Source organism: Poeciliopsis prolifica, unplaced genomic scaffold, assembly GCF_027474105.1.
Source record: "Poeciliopsis prolifica strain line A6 unplaced genomic scaffold, Auburn_PproV2 SCAFFOLD024, whole genome shotgun sequence".
NCBI lineage: Eukaryota > Metazoa > Chordata > Actinopteri > Cyprinodontiformes > Poeciliidae > Poeciliopsis > Poeciliopsis prolifica.
The window spans coordinates 3,021,249-3,039,718 of record NW_026562399.1 but is presented as its reverse complement, the minus strand read 5'-3'; the positions used below and the strand labels follow the sequence as shown (position 1 = coordinate 3,039,718).

Here is an 18,470-nt window from a genome sequence, read left to right as displayed (position 1 = left end):
TACACTATGGCTGATACAGATCATGTTCTCTTGTTTTTCCCTTTTTGTGGAGTGGGTAGGGGTGTGTCCAAATTCAGACACATACTTTGAAGGACCAGAAACAAGGTCCAGCTTTCAGATTTATTCCTGCTGTCGCCTAGCAACAGCGACGTTGCTAATCTCATGCTGGTAAAAAATAAATAAGAAGCTCAAAATTATGCTCAGCTTTTTATTACTTATTAAACATCTTTAATTTGTTGAATTCTTTGTTTCCAAAATTATATGGTTGTAACAGTTGCAACAGTACTGTACTGTAAAAAAACTATCAATTGGAATGTATGTGTGATTGAAATGAAATGACTTGTTTGCATGACATTTGCTATGAATTGGTGCTACTTAAACTGAACTGATATGAATACTGACCACCACTGATGCGGGAAGACACTGATTGCAAAAGTTTTAAAAATATATTTTGTCTTATATTTAAATGGAAATATAAAGAGTTTCAATGTTTTTTTTAATAAAAATCTATTGAACTCAGTAGTTAAAAGACTAAAAAATGTGCAAAAAATAAATAACATCAAGAAATATTGGTTGTTGACCACAACATTAATATCGGATTTCTATATTGACCCTTTTTCTTAAGTCAGTGCATCCCTAGATCAAGGGTTCTCTGAAGGAATGCCATGTTGTTGCATTTTAGGCAATACAATTTTTATTTTATGTGAAAATAATTTATTTGTTTATTTGCATTTTTTGTGTGTTTTTAATATTATATAAAAATATTTAAGTGGTTGACTGAAAAATGGACAGAATATGCCTTTTTCAAATTAGAATAATCGTCAGAATAATCAATGAATAAAATGATTGGTAGTTGCAGCCCTAAACAAAACCTAATTTGCTCTCATTCTTCTCTTTCGTCACACAAAGACAAAGTCAGAAATTTTCCTCCAAATCTGTGTTGAGTATGTTTAAAAACACAAAGACTGTGAAGCATTTTTATTGACAACAGCTTCAGACATCAAATTCACACCATCAGGTTCAGATTAAACTCTGTTTCTTATTTAGTTTTAGTTAGAGAAGCATCATATTGTTCGTCATTAAATGAAGGCTTAAGGGGAGCAAACAGGATGTTAACAGTTCACTGGCTGCTGCTGCTGATGTAGGCTGGGTGTATGTATAGCATGCCTAGCGGCTTTATACAGCAGATTGCATTGAAGTGGGTGGGCTTGCTCAGAGCCAGCCTGCAGATTTATTTATTTATTTCAAAATAAAAGCCCCCAGCAACACCGCTGCCAGAGCAGTGAAGCTCTGTTTTGAATTTCCAGGAGGAATTTTAGAGAAAAGGCAGAGCTGTATTGTTCTTACCTCGGAGTGTTCTTCAGCACGTGCCACCTCCTCCTGCAGGAGGTTCTTCGCCGTCTGCAGGCTGCGCCTCGGCCCGCGAGCCTCTGCAACGACAGGGAGACATCACTGATGCATGCGGAGCCATCAAGTATGACTTCACTGCTAGCTGGAGGAGAAATCCAGAAACTGAGAAACTGCAGTGTAGAAAATTATTTTCCAGATCACAGAGATCCTTCCTGGTATGCACTGGTGAGGCGGTGGGCAGTTTATGGCCTCAGAAAACGTGGGAAAAAGCAGCAAATTATCGTTTATTAGGCTTTTACACAAACCGGTCTTGTCTTTCTTCGTCACTTTAGGTCGCTTGTATTTACTCCAATGTAAGAAGCACAAATCCAAACCTAATTACATAATTTTTAACATATTTCTGAGCACGCCTACACACACACACACACACACACACACACACACACGCACACACACACACACACCATTATGTAACAGGACTGAATTATTCACAGCCTTGTCAATACAATAAGAAAAAGGGAAAGCCTTAAACAAATACATGAGGGATGTAGTTCCTCTTTGTATCAAAGGATTTTAACAAAAAAGCAAAGCGCCTCACCAAACTGCAAGACAAGTTTAGCTTTTTCAGACATCTTTACACTGAGTTCAAATAAAATGATATATATTTAGATAACTATTTGTTTGAAAAGGAGGCAGGCAGAAATATAAACTTATCTGATCCTGCTGCCTTTCTGTTTTATTTATGTCCTTACACATTGTTTAAAGAAAAATATTTATATATAGAAAGGCAGGTAGTAATAATACTTTATTTGTATAGCACTTTTTTTAAAAAAATGGCATATACATATTTCCATACACATGAAAGAAAGATAAAAAATCTCTAAGTAATGTTTTAAGCTTTCTGGCATTTGCAAATAGAAATAATTGTGGTCAGACTAAACCAAAATGAGAAAAGTTTAGTCTAATTTAATGTCAGACAGTGAGAAAATAAATGTGTCTGAAAATAGCAGGTTTCTACTGTAAATGACGTTTCCAAATTTAAGCTTCAATCAAACAATGTATTAAACTTTATTACTAAACTGTGCAGCTGGAATATCAATCACTTTCAAGGACTTTAAACAGAAATGAACCTTGAAAACACCTAATTAAAATTCAAGGATTTCAAGCACCCTATTTTGCTTATTTTGTTGATTAAAATGTGATAAATTAATTACAGACCCTGCAGTCAACTTGATTAAAATTATTCCTAGCATGATTTGGCTCTTTAAGCAAAGCATTTTAACTTTAATTATCCCTGTGAATCTAAATAAATAAATCAATCATGCACATCTATGAGGTTTTTCCCTCAAAGACCACCCGGCTCGCTGCACTAAGATCTAAAGTAGCTTTTGCCTGCACAAAAGTCAGAACTTTACGGACTAAATGACTAATCCGGCTGAGAGAACCGAAGGTGAGTAAATATGTGATAATTTGTTTACGTCTTGTGGTTTGGAAAGCAGACGTGGAAAAGATTAGCATGTTTAGCATTTCTGGGGATTACAGAGCTTGGCAGTGAGATGATAAACCGTCTGGGTGAAATCATCCGGAACCACAGAACAGTAGGTGGACCAGAGGAACCGTGAGTTAGCTTCGATAAAAACCTCCTTTACATAAATTTATTGACTTGGAAACTGGTAATTAGAGCGACAGGTTTATGACATGAGTGGGTGTGAACACAGAGGGTCAAAGCGGATCCAATAAACTGGACCGGAAAGTTGCTGGCAGATGAAAACAGACGGTTTCCCTCTGGACCCGGACTGACCTGCTTTCAGCGAAACGCTCAAAGATCTCAGCAGGGAGCAAACAAGCAGAGGAATTACTTTAAACAGAAACCGTTTGAGCTTCACACGCAGATGTTAGAGGAAAAGGATGAAGAGGTTGATGGCTGCTAAACTAAATACTGTAAGGTAAAGAGGGACGAAGGAAAAGGAATCACTAAAATCAAGATTTCAAACTTCTGCAGTCCTCAGAGCTTTACTACCCTATACAACAGAGAAGAAAGTATAATTTACAGCAAACATTTCTGCAAACTTTACATCTGTAGCCTGAAAAATTAGAAACAGCAGGAAACAAAGGAACGACGCAAGGAAGGAAATAAAAAAAGACAGAGGGGAGACATGCAATCGAAAGTAAGACTTGAAAATAATTTAAATAGTATTGAAGGAAAGAAGGAAGGAAAGGCAGGAAGGGCTCAAGGATGGAATGAAAGAAGAAAGAATCAAGGACACAAGAAAGGAAGGAAAAAAGAAAGGAAATAAGGGAGGACATAAACGAGGAAATAGGGAAGACATTCTGTAGAAAGTAAAGAAATATGACAAGAAATGAGGTAGGATAGAAAGAAAAAGGGAAGGAAAAGAAAGATGTTTAAGAAATTTAGATTTTATTTATGTATTTATTTTGAACATAATAGCAGTATAAAATAACACACATGAACAAGGAATGCAAAAGACAAATTCTGTTTTGTACCACAATAATCTTAACATGCTTGAAAAGGAGTAGGAATCAAAGAAAGCATGAAAGGAAATAATAAAAGACAATTTACAAAAGAAGGAAGGACAAAAAGAGAAAAGAGAGAAAGCATTCAGAAGAATGTAAAGACATGAGAAATGATGTCAGATAAAAAGGAAGGAAGGAAAGGATGGAGACAAGAACAGAAAAAGAAAGGGAAGGAAAGAATAATATCTTGGTTTTTACAAGAAATGTTTTAATGATATAAATCTCCTTAAATTGAGAATATTTCTCCGAATGAAATGCAAAACTAGCTTCTTGTTAAAACAAGATGAGTTTTATATCATTTTAACAAGAAATGTTACTTGTTAAATTTAACTCTTTGCATGTTTATTAAAACAAGTTTTGCAATGTAAAGTTTGTCATGACATTGAGATGCAAATCAAGAAACACTAGTTACAACAAAATGAGTTTCAGATTTTGTTGTAAATCTAAAATATAAAAACAACAAGCAAGACCTGTTGTTGTGACCTTTATTTAAAAAAATATTTTGGTTTTAATGAGACTAATCTCAATAGGGAGTGTTTTAATCTCATTAAAAGAAAGTTTTGTCATTTAAACGAGATTGTGCTCCAGAATTTATTTCCTCGCTCTGACAGTTGAGCATTTTCATACGTCTGCCCTAAAACTAAAACTAAAGTCTCTTCTCTACCACTGCAGTTGGAACATTAGTCCATCAGATGGGAGAATAAAAGGCCACAGCGTGTCTGATAAATATGCTTGCAGGGCAGCTTCCCGTCACACTCACTGCATGCCTCCACCTCCTGTGGATCGCGGTCGGTAATCTTTCTGAACAGGCTTGACCTGTCTGACTGCAAAGTGTGTCTTGTCCCTCGAAGAGACGATGTGACAGCCGACGTGTCAGGCCGAGTTCAGTAGAGACCGCGGGGCACATAAAGGTCACAGTAATGACTCTAATAACTCCAATCCCCTCAGGGAAATCTCCACCATCCAGACAGAGCGCAGTAATGCATGCTGGCAATCCGTTTTCAATAAGATGTCATCTCTGAATCTCATCCTAGGCAGTCGGATCGTTTCCCCGAGTCTTCAGGGGAGATAAATGCTCTTTAAAAAGGTTTTAGACTGAACGAATGGCATGCTCTGCTCTCTGTCACATAACGCATTACAGCCCTACAAGTAGAGAGACGTATGTCAAACTCGAGGTCTGGGGGCCAAGTCCAGCCCGCCATTGCTTTTTACGTAGCCCTCTAGACTCTAGAGCAGGGGTGGCCAAACTTTTTGAGACCAAGATCTACTTTTTCTCTCAAAACAATTGAAGCAATACATAAAATGAATTATGAAGTCTCTGTAAACAAAATTGTCCTTCAAAAAATCTTTGAGTCCAAAGCACCAGACTGAAGACTTTTATCATCCAGTCTTTGATAGAAAAAAAAGAGAGAAATGAGGAAAACAAAATAATCATGCAAATGGAAATGATCAAGTTCATTTAAATTTATTTATTGCTTATTGCGACAGGCGTAGATATGGTCCAATATGAAAATGTGTGTGACACGCCTGCGTTGGAGGAAGGGCCTCATTCCCGACCCAATGCTGCAGACCCTGGAGAGGGGGATGATTGGGATGTAATGAGTGGTGACAGCCGAGAAAACAGTCGTCCTACAGCAGCTGTACTCGACCTATATTTTGAGAGCAGATGAGGGAAGTGGACCTGAGGGCTACCGAGTGCAGCACAAATTTAACTTAACAAGTGAATGGTGTCAGTGCCGGAGTCAAACATTTGGTCTGGGTGCTGATATGAGACAATGGAGTCTCCGCCCCGCCGCTGCACAGAGACTTTCTGCTCTTCACAAAAGAGCCATAAAACTAACACGCAGCATTTGCCTTCTGGGACACTTTGAAACATTTTTAGTAAACTGAAACCTTGTGAAACTGCCATCCCGGCATCTAAGGAGGCTTCAGAAAGAAGAAAGACATACAAGAACAAAAGGTTTCTCTGTAAACAATCATATTATTTGACAAAAGCTTACTTCACATTAATATTAAACAGCTGAATTCATTTGCTGACAGGGAAATTACATATAAAAGTCTGGTGGCTACAAATGTGACAATACACCAAGGTTTTACAGATAGCATTAAAACCACACAAAGGGAGAAAATAAACAAGTGATCAGAGAATTATGTCTTTTCCAGGCACAAAGTGTCATTTTATAACACAATCGAAGAACTATGCTACCCTTGAGTAGTTATAAATATGATATATATAAACATATATATAAAATATGTCTTAAAAAATTTACTTCTTTGTTTAATGTCTTGAAATTGGGCTTATGTCACTTTAAAAACTCCTGCTCTTTCTGAAAATTTGCCTTCAGGAAGTTATCACAACAGAACACGTCTAAACCCTTTAACAATGTTTCTACCAACGTTGCACTGAGAAGTAGCTCTCATACTGAGCTCAGGTGATGCACAGCTAACGATTCCTTCTCCCAATGAACTCAAACTATATTTATAAATATGTACATAAAAAAACATCTTTGCAAATGAACAAACTCCAGCACAAAAAGAAGAAAAACTTGGAGGGAAACTTGATAAAACCCAACAGTACAGACGGACAAAAACCCGATCAGATTTACTCACTTCAACATAAAACAGCTCAAAGCAATAAGCAACCAAAGTTTCTTTTGTTTTAGTTTATCTAACATATTATTTAATGTTTCATTATTCATGATGTTTGATTTTAAAACTCAAATCTGAAACATTTACTTACATTAAAAATGTATGTTTTAGTGCATTCACGCAGTAACTACACTGAAATGCTAAACTACTTTTGTTTGGGCTAAAAATGACATTTTAGTTGATTTCTTATTAAAATTATAATGACTGTAAAGGAAGAAGCACACAGGGTGAAGAAAAGCTCTACCGTTGTGTGTTCCAGCATCTCCATGTTGTTTAAAGCGGATTTCATGCTCAGCCTCCGGAGGTTTAGGAGAAACAAACAAACCACATTTCATTCATCTTGGCGTCTGCTCTGTGTGAACTTATTGGTTTTTCAATCTGATTATTTCTTTCCAGACTCCCAGATAAGAAAGTCTTTAAAGTCACGGCTCATAGATCCGGAATGACTTGCCTGAGGTTATGTGGCCTGAAAATGTTTGAAAAAGCAACTTTGTTTAAGAGCTTCACTGAGATTTATTTACATTTCAGGTTTTTATCTGTCTGTAGATTTGTCAGATTAAAAACACTTTGGTTCTTTAAAGTTGTGAGATTATCATCATTGCTGAAAAACCAGACTTGGAAATTGCTTTTGAAGCTGAAAGAAAGCATTTAAATATGCAGAATCATTAAGAGTTTAAGTGTCTTGTAAATTCATATGCAAATACTGAAATAATTTGCCAGGAATGGTTCAAATCTAGGTAAAATACCTCCCCATCATCCCTCAATATTTCTTTGAAATGTGAAGCTGAAGCTTCACATTCTGAAGCTTCTTGTAAGGATCTTAGGTGTAATATTGTTTGTTAGTGCTGTAAAAAATATCCTTAATGTAAAAACTTGGATTTTTCCAACTTAATTTCATTCTGACTTAAATCAGAGCCGGTCAGTTCTCACAAATCCATCAGGAAAATTGAAAATCAGCTAAAAAAAAAAAAAAAAAAAAAAAAAAAGGGGAGCATCTTATAGATTTTTAATATAACCACTTAAGCTTATTTTATGCAATGTTTAAAATACACCAAATATGCAAATGAAGAAATAATTCCGTTGCATTTTTAATAACATTTTACTGCCTAAAATGCAAAAACGTAGCAGTGATGCAGATATCAGTGATGCGGTTTTGAAATGGTTTTTGTGTTTGCATCAAATAAACAATAAAAAAAATAAATACATTTGTAGCAAAGGACCATTTGCAGCTAAAAACCGTTCTGACATCAACGTGTGAAAAAAGCCTTTACTGCCTGATTCTGCATTAATGCATTTTAAGACTGATCTAGTGTTTATTTTTGTAATTAACTGATTTTTACCACTTGTGAAGCTCTGGGTTAAAATGGACATGTATTATTGTACAGTTTTGGATTCATTACTGCTCTGAATATACTTTAGCAAATAGAATTTTTAAAATCTGTATACTCCAGTTAATTAATTGATGACTAAATTAGTTGATGACTATATCAATAATTGATTAGTCACAATTAATTGAATTAATCGTGAATAGCTTCGAGTCGCAGCTGTATAATTAAATAGGCATTAATAAATATGTTGTAGCTTTGGTCATAGTCTCACATTTCAGAGCTCTTGCTTCAAGCCGACAGACATTAGAAGTTTTAGAGCCACAGCAAAACAATCTGATCCCCTGTCAGGAACCGCCGGCCCTCAAGTCCCAGACGTTGCATTCAGGCAGGTTTGGAGTCAGCAGTGAAGTCGTCTATACTGATTTGAGATGACGTGGAGTCAAAACAGGCAGCGTGTCCTCATAGGGCTGGAGCTGCAGCAGCACCGATTGATGTGACAGCTAACGTGGCTGCTGCAAAGCAGGAGCAGAAAGCTCCCAGGAAACAGCTGATGCTAACATATTAACAGAAAACCTCGGAAACCTCAATTGTCTTTCTGCAATATAAAAAGTTAAATACTCTTGTGATGTCCATGGATTTGCAAAAAAAACCTGAGTTAAATGTCTTGGTTGTGGATTTACAACCTGCAACAAAGGGTGCATTTGGAGGTTTTCTTAAGCTGGGCCAGTAAATTAAGTCAGTCTATATGGAGATGAATGTATTCTGCATGCATTTTCCTAAACATCACTACTTTAGCATTGCAAGCTGAACACTTTTGATGTCTGAAAGGATTCCTGCCTCATCCACTCCCACAGCCAAACCATAGTCAATGCCTCTTTAAATGGTTTTTACAGCCTGCAGTTTTAAAATAAAACCACACCAGTAGTAACAGCTTTTTTGCTGAGTCAGACAAAATAATGGCTTTATTTTGGGGATAATGGGGACTAAATACTGTTTAAAATGTTCTGGACTTCATTTTTATAGGGTGTTTTCACACTTGATATTCCGATGGACCCTGTTTGATTGGGGACCAAAATGCAACATTTGTTACATTTTCAGTTGCTGTAGTTCTTTTTCTCACTGCACTGTCAAACCATTGAAACCATAGACATGAATACGGAGACGTTTAATTGAATGCTGACTCCAACGTTTCGTCGCCGCCATTTTTGAATGTGGCAGTGGAGTGATCATTAGAGGTCTCCCAATTTATGATGAGTGAACTTTATTCAACCCATTTACAGGACTAACTGGATCTACTGGTTTTAACTTTCACAGGTAAGAATTAAAACATATGGATATGTTCATAATAACATCATTTTACAAGAAGGATTTATTGACTTTGCGTCCAGTACTGTGGATTTTCATGGTAAAACTCGCTTCTAAACAACCAAGAAATATTTTCTATGTAACTAAATTGGAACAAGGTAACTACTCTGATTATTATTTCCTTAGTTTAGGTAAAATTTTTTGTACTGTTTAGATTTTCTAATGAGAGGGCTAATGAGAAACCACTTAACTGCATTAAAGACTAAAGGATTTTGGGAGGATAGGTGAGTCAGGATCAGAGCTGTTTTTCTCCGGTCTTATGTTCCTTTCCAAAATGTTGGTGTTTAACTATGCTGTAACGATGATATAAGTCAATGCCCCAAAATTCTGAAAATGTATGCTAAGGAATCAGGGTTGTATTTTCCATGGCATTGTAGATAATTTGTCTTTTGTCCTTGGCTTCAGCTTGTGTCTACCAGGACGTTTAGCAGTCAAAAACCACGACATATTTTTCATTAACAGGAGATGTCTGTTTACAAAATCGTCTTTCCACACTGATTGAAATCCTGAGATCTAATATTACGAGCTCAAAAGATGGATTTCTTAAGATCATTTTTCTCCTCAGCTGGCACGACAAGGCTTCACATGACTCAGAGCAAGGAACCTGATATATACTGTAAATAGCAGAACGCTGTAAGCTCTAACTCCTGCAATATGTGGAGGCATGTTTTAGCAGTTACTATGTCGCAGCCTGCTGCAATTTCCATTTGATTTAGTGCAGATAAATACAGCATATTGGTTTTGCATAATAGCAGCACGCTCCAACGCAGGGCTTCTTATATCTCAGCGCAAAGATTGATCGGCATTTGCCTGCAGAGATTTAACATTGTGAAGAAAGAGCAGCTTCTTTATTTACACGGACTGAGGCAGCAGTGGATATAAATATCCCCATGTTGACTAATGCAAGCTAAATCACTGACAGTTCTACATTAATTACATTTAGTATTAATTAGTGGTGGGACTTGTGTTAAATTTTTAATCAAGTTAATTGCAGGCTCAGTAATTAATTAACTATACTTACAAAATAAGTAACATTTTCCAATTCAAAAATCTTTTGCTGCTAAATTATTGAATGTTTAGATCTACAGGGTCAACAATAAAGACATTTATTGTTTTTTTTTTGTGATGCTATTTTAGACTTGAATAGATGCACTGATATGCCAGCTAATTTTAGCACAACTTCAACACAACAGTAGTCTTTTCCAGTGTTTGATCTGATCATTTTGTGAAGCAAAAATTAAACCCCAGTGTGCCAAAAGAAGCAGATTTGTCTTCCGTTGCTGTTGTTAGCGGATGTCACTTGTGCATCAGATTTAACGGCATACCAGAAAAATGCAAATACTAAGGTTCTGGACGCAAGACACAAAGCCATTGCGTTAAAATTAATCTAAATAATTATCAAAATGAATGTGTTCAAGTCCCTTCCCCAGTATATAATCTATCAAGAGTAGAACGAGCTATTTTAGCTTTCATTAAACGAGCAAATAATAAATAAAATCTGATTATGGTTTGTGTGTAATGCAATTTTAAAAGGTTAAATTCACTCTCATTTGTTCCATAGATGACAAAACGTGAATGAGACCTGACACCAGATGTTGATTCCCTGGGATTTTTAACACAGAGTTGCCAACTCATCTGTGCATGAGTGTTTGGGCCTTGTGAGTACTGTTGGGTGAATTGTGACTAGAGTAAAAGTGCTTTGAGTCATCAGTATGAGCAAAAATGGGCTTTTTAAGTTTAGTCTACTTCTCATTTCTTAGAAGGAAGTCATTAGTAGAGTTTCAGTTACTTGAATGTCAGCTTAGTTTTTTTTGGGCTCGTAGAAACGACTCCTGACTCAGTGCTTCTATGTTCTCCATGTCGGTTTTTTGTTCTCTGAAGCCCCAGCTAGTTAAGGCAAAGATCCACTCATACCTGCTTCTGCTGGAAGATTCCCTCCCACTATGGCCACTTGCTTGCTTTAGATGAAAGTCAACGTCTCGATGCAATCAGCTTATCTTCTGTATTGGTACAAACTAACCAATCAGTTTAACATATTAGGGTTTCCCGCCACCTGGGCCGCCAGGCTTTACTTGGGCATCCACCAGGCAAAGCATTGCTTATTAATTTTAGGGTTTTTTTAATGTTTGCATTTTTTAAGAGGTTGCAGTTAGTATTCAAGCACTAATCTTCCAATAAAACATAACTATCATTTGATACCTTAAAATTTCCTGTCAACTTGAAACATTTTTTAACTCAAAAACATGGCAGGCCACTGAATGAATGACTGATCTAGCACCCAACCATGAGGCTTAGCAAGCTTTCTGGGGGAAATCCTGCATATATTTACAGCAGCCATGTTTATTCTACTTTAACTCAACTCCAGGACGTTTGCCTAGAAAGTACAGTTTGTTTGCACAAGTGTGAATGCGTAATCAAACTCTGATAAGAACTTTCGTCTGTCTACAAACCTCGATGTCAGTTCGGCTGATGTTAAATCTGGTGTGGTTTGAACACCTATGTGAACGCCAAGCGAACCAGAGACTGCTTCATAAGCAGGAAGCAGACAACAGTGCAAGGGATTCTGGGTAAATACAACCAAAACAAAATGCACTCAGAGTCTCCTTCAGAAGTTTTGTGTCACTTTCTTATATGGTGCTTTGTGCAGTGCCAAACCCTTTGATTTGTCAAAGGGTTTGATTTGTTTGACTCAGTGCAGCGTGAAAGCAAACCACACCATCTGGAAATGAAACAAATGTTGAAATTTTGGTCTCCAAATCGAACCGAGTCTACCAGACTATCGGGTGTGAAAACACCAGAAAAGATCAACTCAGTAAAACTTCATGGAATTGTATTTTGGATTGAACAGGACTAAATGTAACTCAATCTTAAATTAAGGATTATAGTTGAATTTGGACAAATTGGATTCCAACAAATGAACCTGTTAGAATCCACATTGTTTGTCAACAAAGAAATTTGAAAATAATTTGCTATACAGGCCAATAACCAACATTTTTGGAGATAAATTAATTGAAAACATTGCAAACTGACCAAAAAAAGAAGAAAGAAATTCCTTAGTTATTTAACTCCCATGTTGTTCAAAAATACCAGTGATATCACTGAGCTGCCCGTCTAACAGAAATCCTTCTGCCCTTTAAACATGACACAGTTTCATGTTACACGGCTGAACTGGCAGTGACATCGTCTCCGGTCAGAAGCTGCTGAATATCAATGAGGCTCGCTGATGGGACGACAGCTGGAAACGTCACAAACATGAAGATACCATCAGTCAATAATAATGACCACGATTCTTTCCACTCGAAAGGCTGCTAACTGAACTGTACTGAATGGTTGCAAGGAGCTCAGGGAGCCAGCGGCTGCCGGGTGCTCAGAGTTTACATAAAGCTGCCTTGAAGGACACGAACATCTTGGAGGCTTGGAGAAAAACAAAAAAAAAAAGAGAAAAAATAAAATAAAATCATCCATCATGTTAGCTGTGAATTATGGCCCTGCTGCACTTCAAACCCATTCATGGCCTTTTGAACACACAACGCAACAAAATGTGTGATAACAGCTTCACAGCTTCGTGGAAAACACCTCCAACCAAACGTAATGCCTTTTTACAGAGTGACAGTTTCTCTGCAAAAAATATAAAAATTCATTTTACTTTAGACATTCTGCTGTTGCTGATAATGATCACTGATAATCCTTGTTGTCACATCCGAAAGGATCATTACTGCACTTTAAGGCATCTTACAAACACTTAAACAGGTTTGTCCTTGTCTATGTTTAAATGTTTGATGTAGTTTCATTAAGTTTGCAACAGAAACTAGACATAGCAAAAATGACGAACTGCACTGAAGAGAACAAGTAAACAACTTTTTGTTTAAATATTCTATTACATTTACAAGTAACACTGATTACTCTAAATATATTGTCTCAAAAGACTTCAACCACAGCAGCTTTTTGTTAGCTCTTGTTTTCTAAAAGAAAACAAGAGATTCCACCTTAATCATACAAAGCTTTCTAGATATAAACTGAAAAAAGGGATTTTAAAGCAATAAGAATTTGAATAAAAAGTTCGCACCCACCAAGCTTCTCTACAACCTTCAGTCTTGTTAGAATATAGGAGGCAGTTAGGAAAGCGTTGATCTGGGGGAAAATGAGACTTTCAGAACAACCTTTTTGCTTCTTAATACAGAAAGTAGTTTCCCTCAAAGGAAAGGATGTGGTGACTGCAGTGTCAAATTTTGATCGTTCTCAAATCACTTTAAACCAGAGTAAAAATCAAAGCCTAAAAATTACAGGATTTGATCTGCATGATGTGTGATGGTGCAATGTGACTTTTCTGTTCAGCTTGTTGAATATTAATTAAACCGAACCAAAAGTAAATGCAGCTAAAGTTGTAATTTTATTTTAAAAATTAATGTGTAAATAATCATTTTATTCTCTTATGTTCACATTAACACTTTCTACTGATTTCAAACCATAAAATTAAGAGGAGAATCAGTTTTAGCACATTCAGATGTACTGCTTTACAGCTCCTTTATTTATGTTTTTACTTCCCAGTCCAGATGAACATCACTTCCTGTCTGATATACTCTCTAAAGTAAAGTAACTCAATTCTGACCAATAAACGAAACTAACCAGTAGGGATGCTGTTCCGATTGTGGCATTAATCACAATCAGAATCAACAGTTCAGGCTTTTTAAAGATCAGTAATCGGATATTGCCCAAAAAACAGCAATAGGTGCCCCTACTGAACAGAAATAAAATGTGTCTCAAACTCAGAATATTAAATTTTTACTACTTTTGACAATATATAAAGCTTACATACATTATTTTCTGACAACTAGAGCAGCAAAAATGCCTCTGGTGCACACATTAAGGCTTTCTCCTGTGTTTTCTGGAGTTATAATATATGTTTGAGTGAGTAATAAAGTGAAATACTGAACTTGCCATGTTCAGCTCATTGCTTTAGAGTGAAAGTACCACAAGTACTGCGACTACTGCTTTAAAAATAAACAAAGCTGTAATCACTTCACGCAGAGAGACTGGCAGTGCTGTCGACAAACTCGCAGATGGTTTCCAGTTTCACAGTTTCACTGAACTAACACCAGCTGTCAGTAACACCCTCAACATCTCCCCTCATCCTCTCACTACACATCTACCACTCTCTATTGATGAAAAATGTATCACTGAGCAAAATCAAACATTCACAGAGTTTTTATGACCCAACACCTCATAAATGGCACAAACTTCATACAGAAACAGTCACGCAGACACTACTCAGAGTCATCACTGAAAATTAAAACCTCAAAATGACACCAGGGTCTCTGGAGGAAGCTTTTCTTTTGCTCCTTCGTTCAAACCAATGTGGTTTGACAGCAAACAGTCCAATTTCTATGAGGTCTGACAGAAATTTAACCAACTACATTCCTGTTCTTGTCAACGGGAGAGAAGAGAAGTTAACATTTGGTCAGCATGTTCTCCAGCAGGGAAGAACCTTTAACAAGTAAAGATCACAGTCAGGGTTGCTAGACTTGACTGACAGTTTCCAGCCCAAACAACATGAAACCCAGCCAACTCCAAAAAGACACAGCCCAAGATATAGTTTATTAATAATAATAATAATAATATAATAATAATAATAATAATAATAATAATAATAATGTTATATGTCCTATATAATCAATCAACAGCACTTACAGACTTGACAATTCACAACATTGTTGGTTGTTCTTTATTATATTCTAACCAGATCCAGATTATACTGGGACTGCAAAGGACTTGACTCTTTAAACACAACAAAGCTTATGTTTGTTGTGGTGCCATGTCCTTTTATTTCATGATGTTCTGCTGTAATTTCATTAAACGTTGTGTGCTTTTCTGCCGCACAAAAACAACTATTTTGAAAGAATTGTCCTCTGAACACTTTCTAAAAAACCTGCCACATTTGAAAAGAAGCCCAAATCATAACAACTCCATCCACAGCTATTTTTCCAGCCCTAAACTGGTGAAAACCCACCCAGTTTAGAAGAATCGATCACACACAGTTCGTTGCAGAGAAGCACACACCGTTTACATAAAACCAGATGCTATAGTTTATTCAAACTGGTTTGACATGACCCGTTATGCCGGTTTTGACCGGTTTGAGATGACCGGTCATGTCGAAATAATGACAAACGTTATGTTCATGTTTTGAAGGTAGCTGGGAACAAGGGAGTTACATTTTTAAAAACTTACTGAAAAAAAGAGGAGAAAAGTGAATCAACAATAAACAGCTAAAAACAGGAGGTTTGCCAGAGTTTGCAGCACTCACTTTCTATCAGGTAACGATTGCATCCTCTAAATTGTTTTATTGGACAGATACTTAGATGAACAAGCATTCATATGTAAGGTAAGATATATTATTTTTATGCCCTAGTTTGGTTGTTAGCAGCAGCTAGCTCAGTGCCGAGTCCCGGAAAGAAAATATGTTTATTCAGTGGGACTTTTATGCTAAAAAAAAAACCAAAACAACTAAATTAAATATAACCTACCCAGCCATACAGTCACAGTGAGCTGTGACTATGTGACTATTCCCCCACATTATTTCGGAATAATGACAAAATTTTGTCTGGTCAGAATTTCGTGACTAGACACGAACATGGGGTTTCTGTAGATCAGAGCTAATCGTTGACTCACATTGGGCCTGAATCCATCGTCTTACGATGACTCAACATTAACATACAACTCCAGCATAAATTTGGGTTTACAGAAGCTAAATAAATTATTTACCAAGAGATCCAAGCACATAGAAATGACATGGGTTTGTCTGTTGTTAGCGATTGCATCGTTATCACAGACTAGTTACTTAACTCACTACTCATACGGCAGAAAAAAAGTCGACAGACATTTAATGTTTTGTTTTTAAGCCTAAATGGTTCACCAAAAATGAAACTGAATATTCTCCAGGCTTTTGAAAACGTTCTTCTGGCTTGTCATATAATATGAACTCTGCAGCTCCAGATACTTATGTGGATCCCCTCCATGCCCAGTAGATTATAAGAGAAGTCTTTTTTACTGAGTTAATACGGATCATATCCTAAATATACCCGCATTTTTTCGAGATGCCTCGTCTGTACCAGCCTTTATAGGACATTAGCGTACTTGTTGTGATCAATTTTGCTTGGTTTTGAACCAATGAAATCCCCTTCCGGACCTCCATCTGAATTTCGCGTGTCATCCGGGTCATGTGACTGGAACCCAGCAATTTATAAATTCTTTGTGCCCTTTCTCAAATTCAAAATTCAGTGATTGGCACTGAGATGAGTTTTTACAGTCGCATTGAAATTGGTTTATTTTGCAAAACTGCAGTAGCAACAAACAGATGTTGCTACTGATGCAAACCACAAGGAAGACAACAGGAAGTGGTGGTACGGTGATGGCGCAATGTGCCTTTTTTTAATGACTTATCGCATTACCAACTTATTCACGTGTGACTTTAATCAAGTTTATTATTTCATGGAAACACTGCAATTGCAAAATTGTGTTATTTTATTTAGATTAGCGGAATAATGACAAAGTTTTGTGCACACTTGCAAAGGAAAAGCAGGTAAAACTGGTTTGAGGATGATCAAACACAATTAAGTTTTCTATAAAAAAAAAAGCAACAGGGAGTGTCACTATGAGCAGAATGACAAGAGCAACACGGTGAGTGTTTTAAGGAGATAATGTGAAAGAAGAGTCACTGCCATCCAAATGTAGAGAGCTCATCAATCACTGACAACGAGGAACAAATGGTCCTGAATGCCTCATGAGAAATGACTTGAAACTCTTTTATTGTGAACAGACTGTTAAAACACCTTTTCAGCACATTATTGAACAAGATTGTAAAGGATGAGTTGTCGAGTGTGGGAGCTCAGATGCAGCACACCCAAAGACTGTATAAATCATGCAGAACCCTTTAATGCGATGCATTTTGTATTCAGTAGTAACAGTTCACTGCTTTTTTTAAATGCAACTACTCCTGCAATCACACAGCGTTTTCAGTTTACTGCATTAAAGGCCTAAAGGGGAGCTGAGCTTGTGCTGTTCCAGCCTCTGGGACAATGAGTGTGCTGGATTTTTAAATACAATTCTAATTGCTTTAGGGTGAAAAAGGCATGTCATCAGGTAGAAAAACAATAATAAAATGAACTCCTGCAATTCTAAAATAAGAGTTCCTCTTATTTACAGAGAAACATTAAGAATTACAACTTAAAGCATTATGTAATTATGACCCTGATGCCTTCATTTGAGCTGTCGCATTAAATATAAAAAATGCATTCAAGGTCTTCAAACTTCTCTTAAGCTGATGAGCCATGCAGAAATAAAGAGTAAATGTTCCTGAATGTTTTACACAAGAGCCTGAATTCAGCATTGAGGCGTGTAATTTGAAACTGTCTGCTTCACTTTTAACACAAGAACAAACCTTAAAATATGGAAGAGGTTAACTGCCAGAGCGAGGAAATAAAGTCAAGAGCTGAATCTCGTTATAACAAAATACAAAATTGTTTGAAACAGGAAACATTTTCAATACGAGATGAAAAACCTATGTGCACATAAGCATAAGCACTGAATATTTTTCCTACCAATATGTGTACAGTTACACCTGCTAATGAGTTAAGATGACATCCAAAGTTACATAAAAAAAAAACATTCAAGAGTAAATGGAAATTCAGAAAAAACATATGAGAAAATAGTATGTTGAGATCAATTAAAAATATATTAAATATATTAGTTTTTGATGTAAAGCCATGTACAAGTTTGAAGACTATCAAAAACAAAACACTTCCTGTTGCGGCTGCCTTAAACAGCAGGGACAGCTGTCATATTTTCATCTCTTTGCTATTTTTTAACTACTCAAAAATAGACTTTGCCAACTTTAGAACACTGATCTCTGGCTGGTGACAACACATCAATGTGTTTTATGTTTTAAATAGCATAGCCAAATATATATATACATGGAGTCACCTTTACCTGTCAGCCTCTGAGGCTTAACTGGAAAACAGACCGACTTCAGGACAAAGGTGGAAAGACATTTACATCCAATTTTGTAAATGTTAATCTATGAAAGTTCTTTTTTGCAGAACCCAGAGTAATTCTTACTTGAATTCTGAAAAAAGTCAAGATTCTTTAAAAAAAAAAAGTCAGAATTTTGAACTGAAGTCAAAATTCAAAGAAAAAAAAACGTCAGCATATCAATGTTTTTTACAGAGGATCCAATCTTCTTCCATATAA

General features: G+C 36.4%; 1 protein-coding gene across 1 annotated transcript in view; it reads right to left on the bottom strand.

The window, feature by feature from the left end:
• vps37d (VPS37D subunit of ESCRT-I) overlaps positions 1 to 18,470 on the bottom strand; it is a 38,788-nt gene that overhangs the window by 7,029 nt on the left and 13,289 nt on the right. Inside the window, exon 3 of the mRNA XM_055046798.1 lies at positions 1,348 to 1,430. Within this exon, the coding sequence (XP_054902773.1) occupies positions 1,348 to 1,430 (83 nt within the window). The remainder of the gene's footprint in view (positions 1 to 1,347; positions 1,431 to 18,470) is intronic.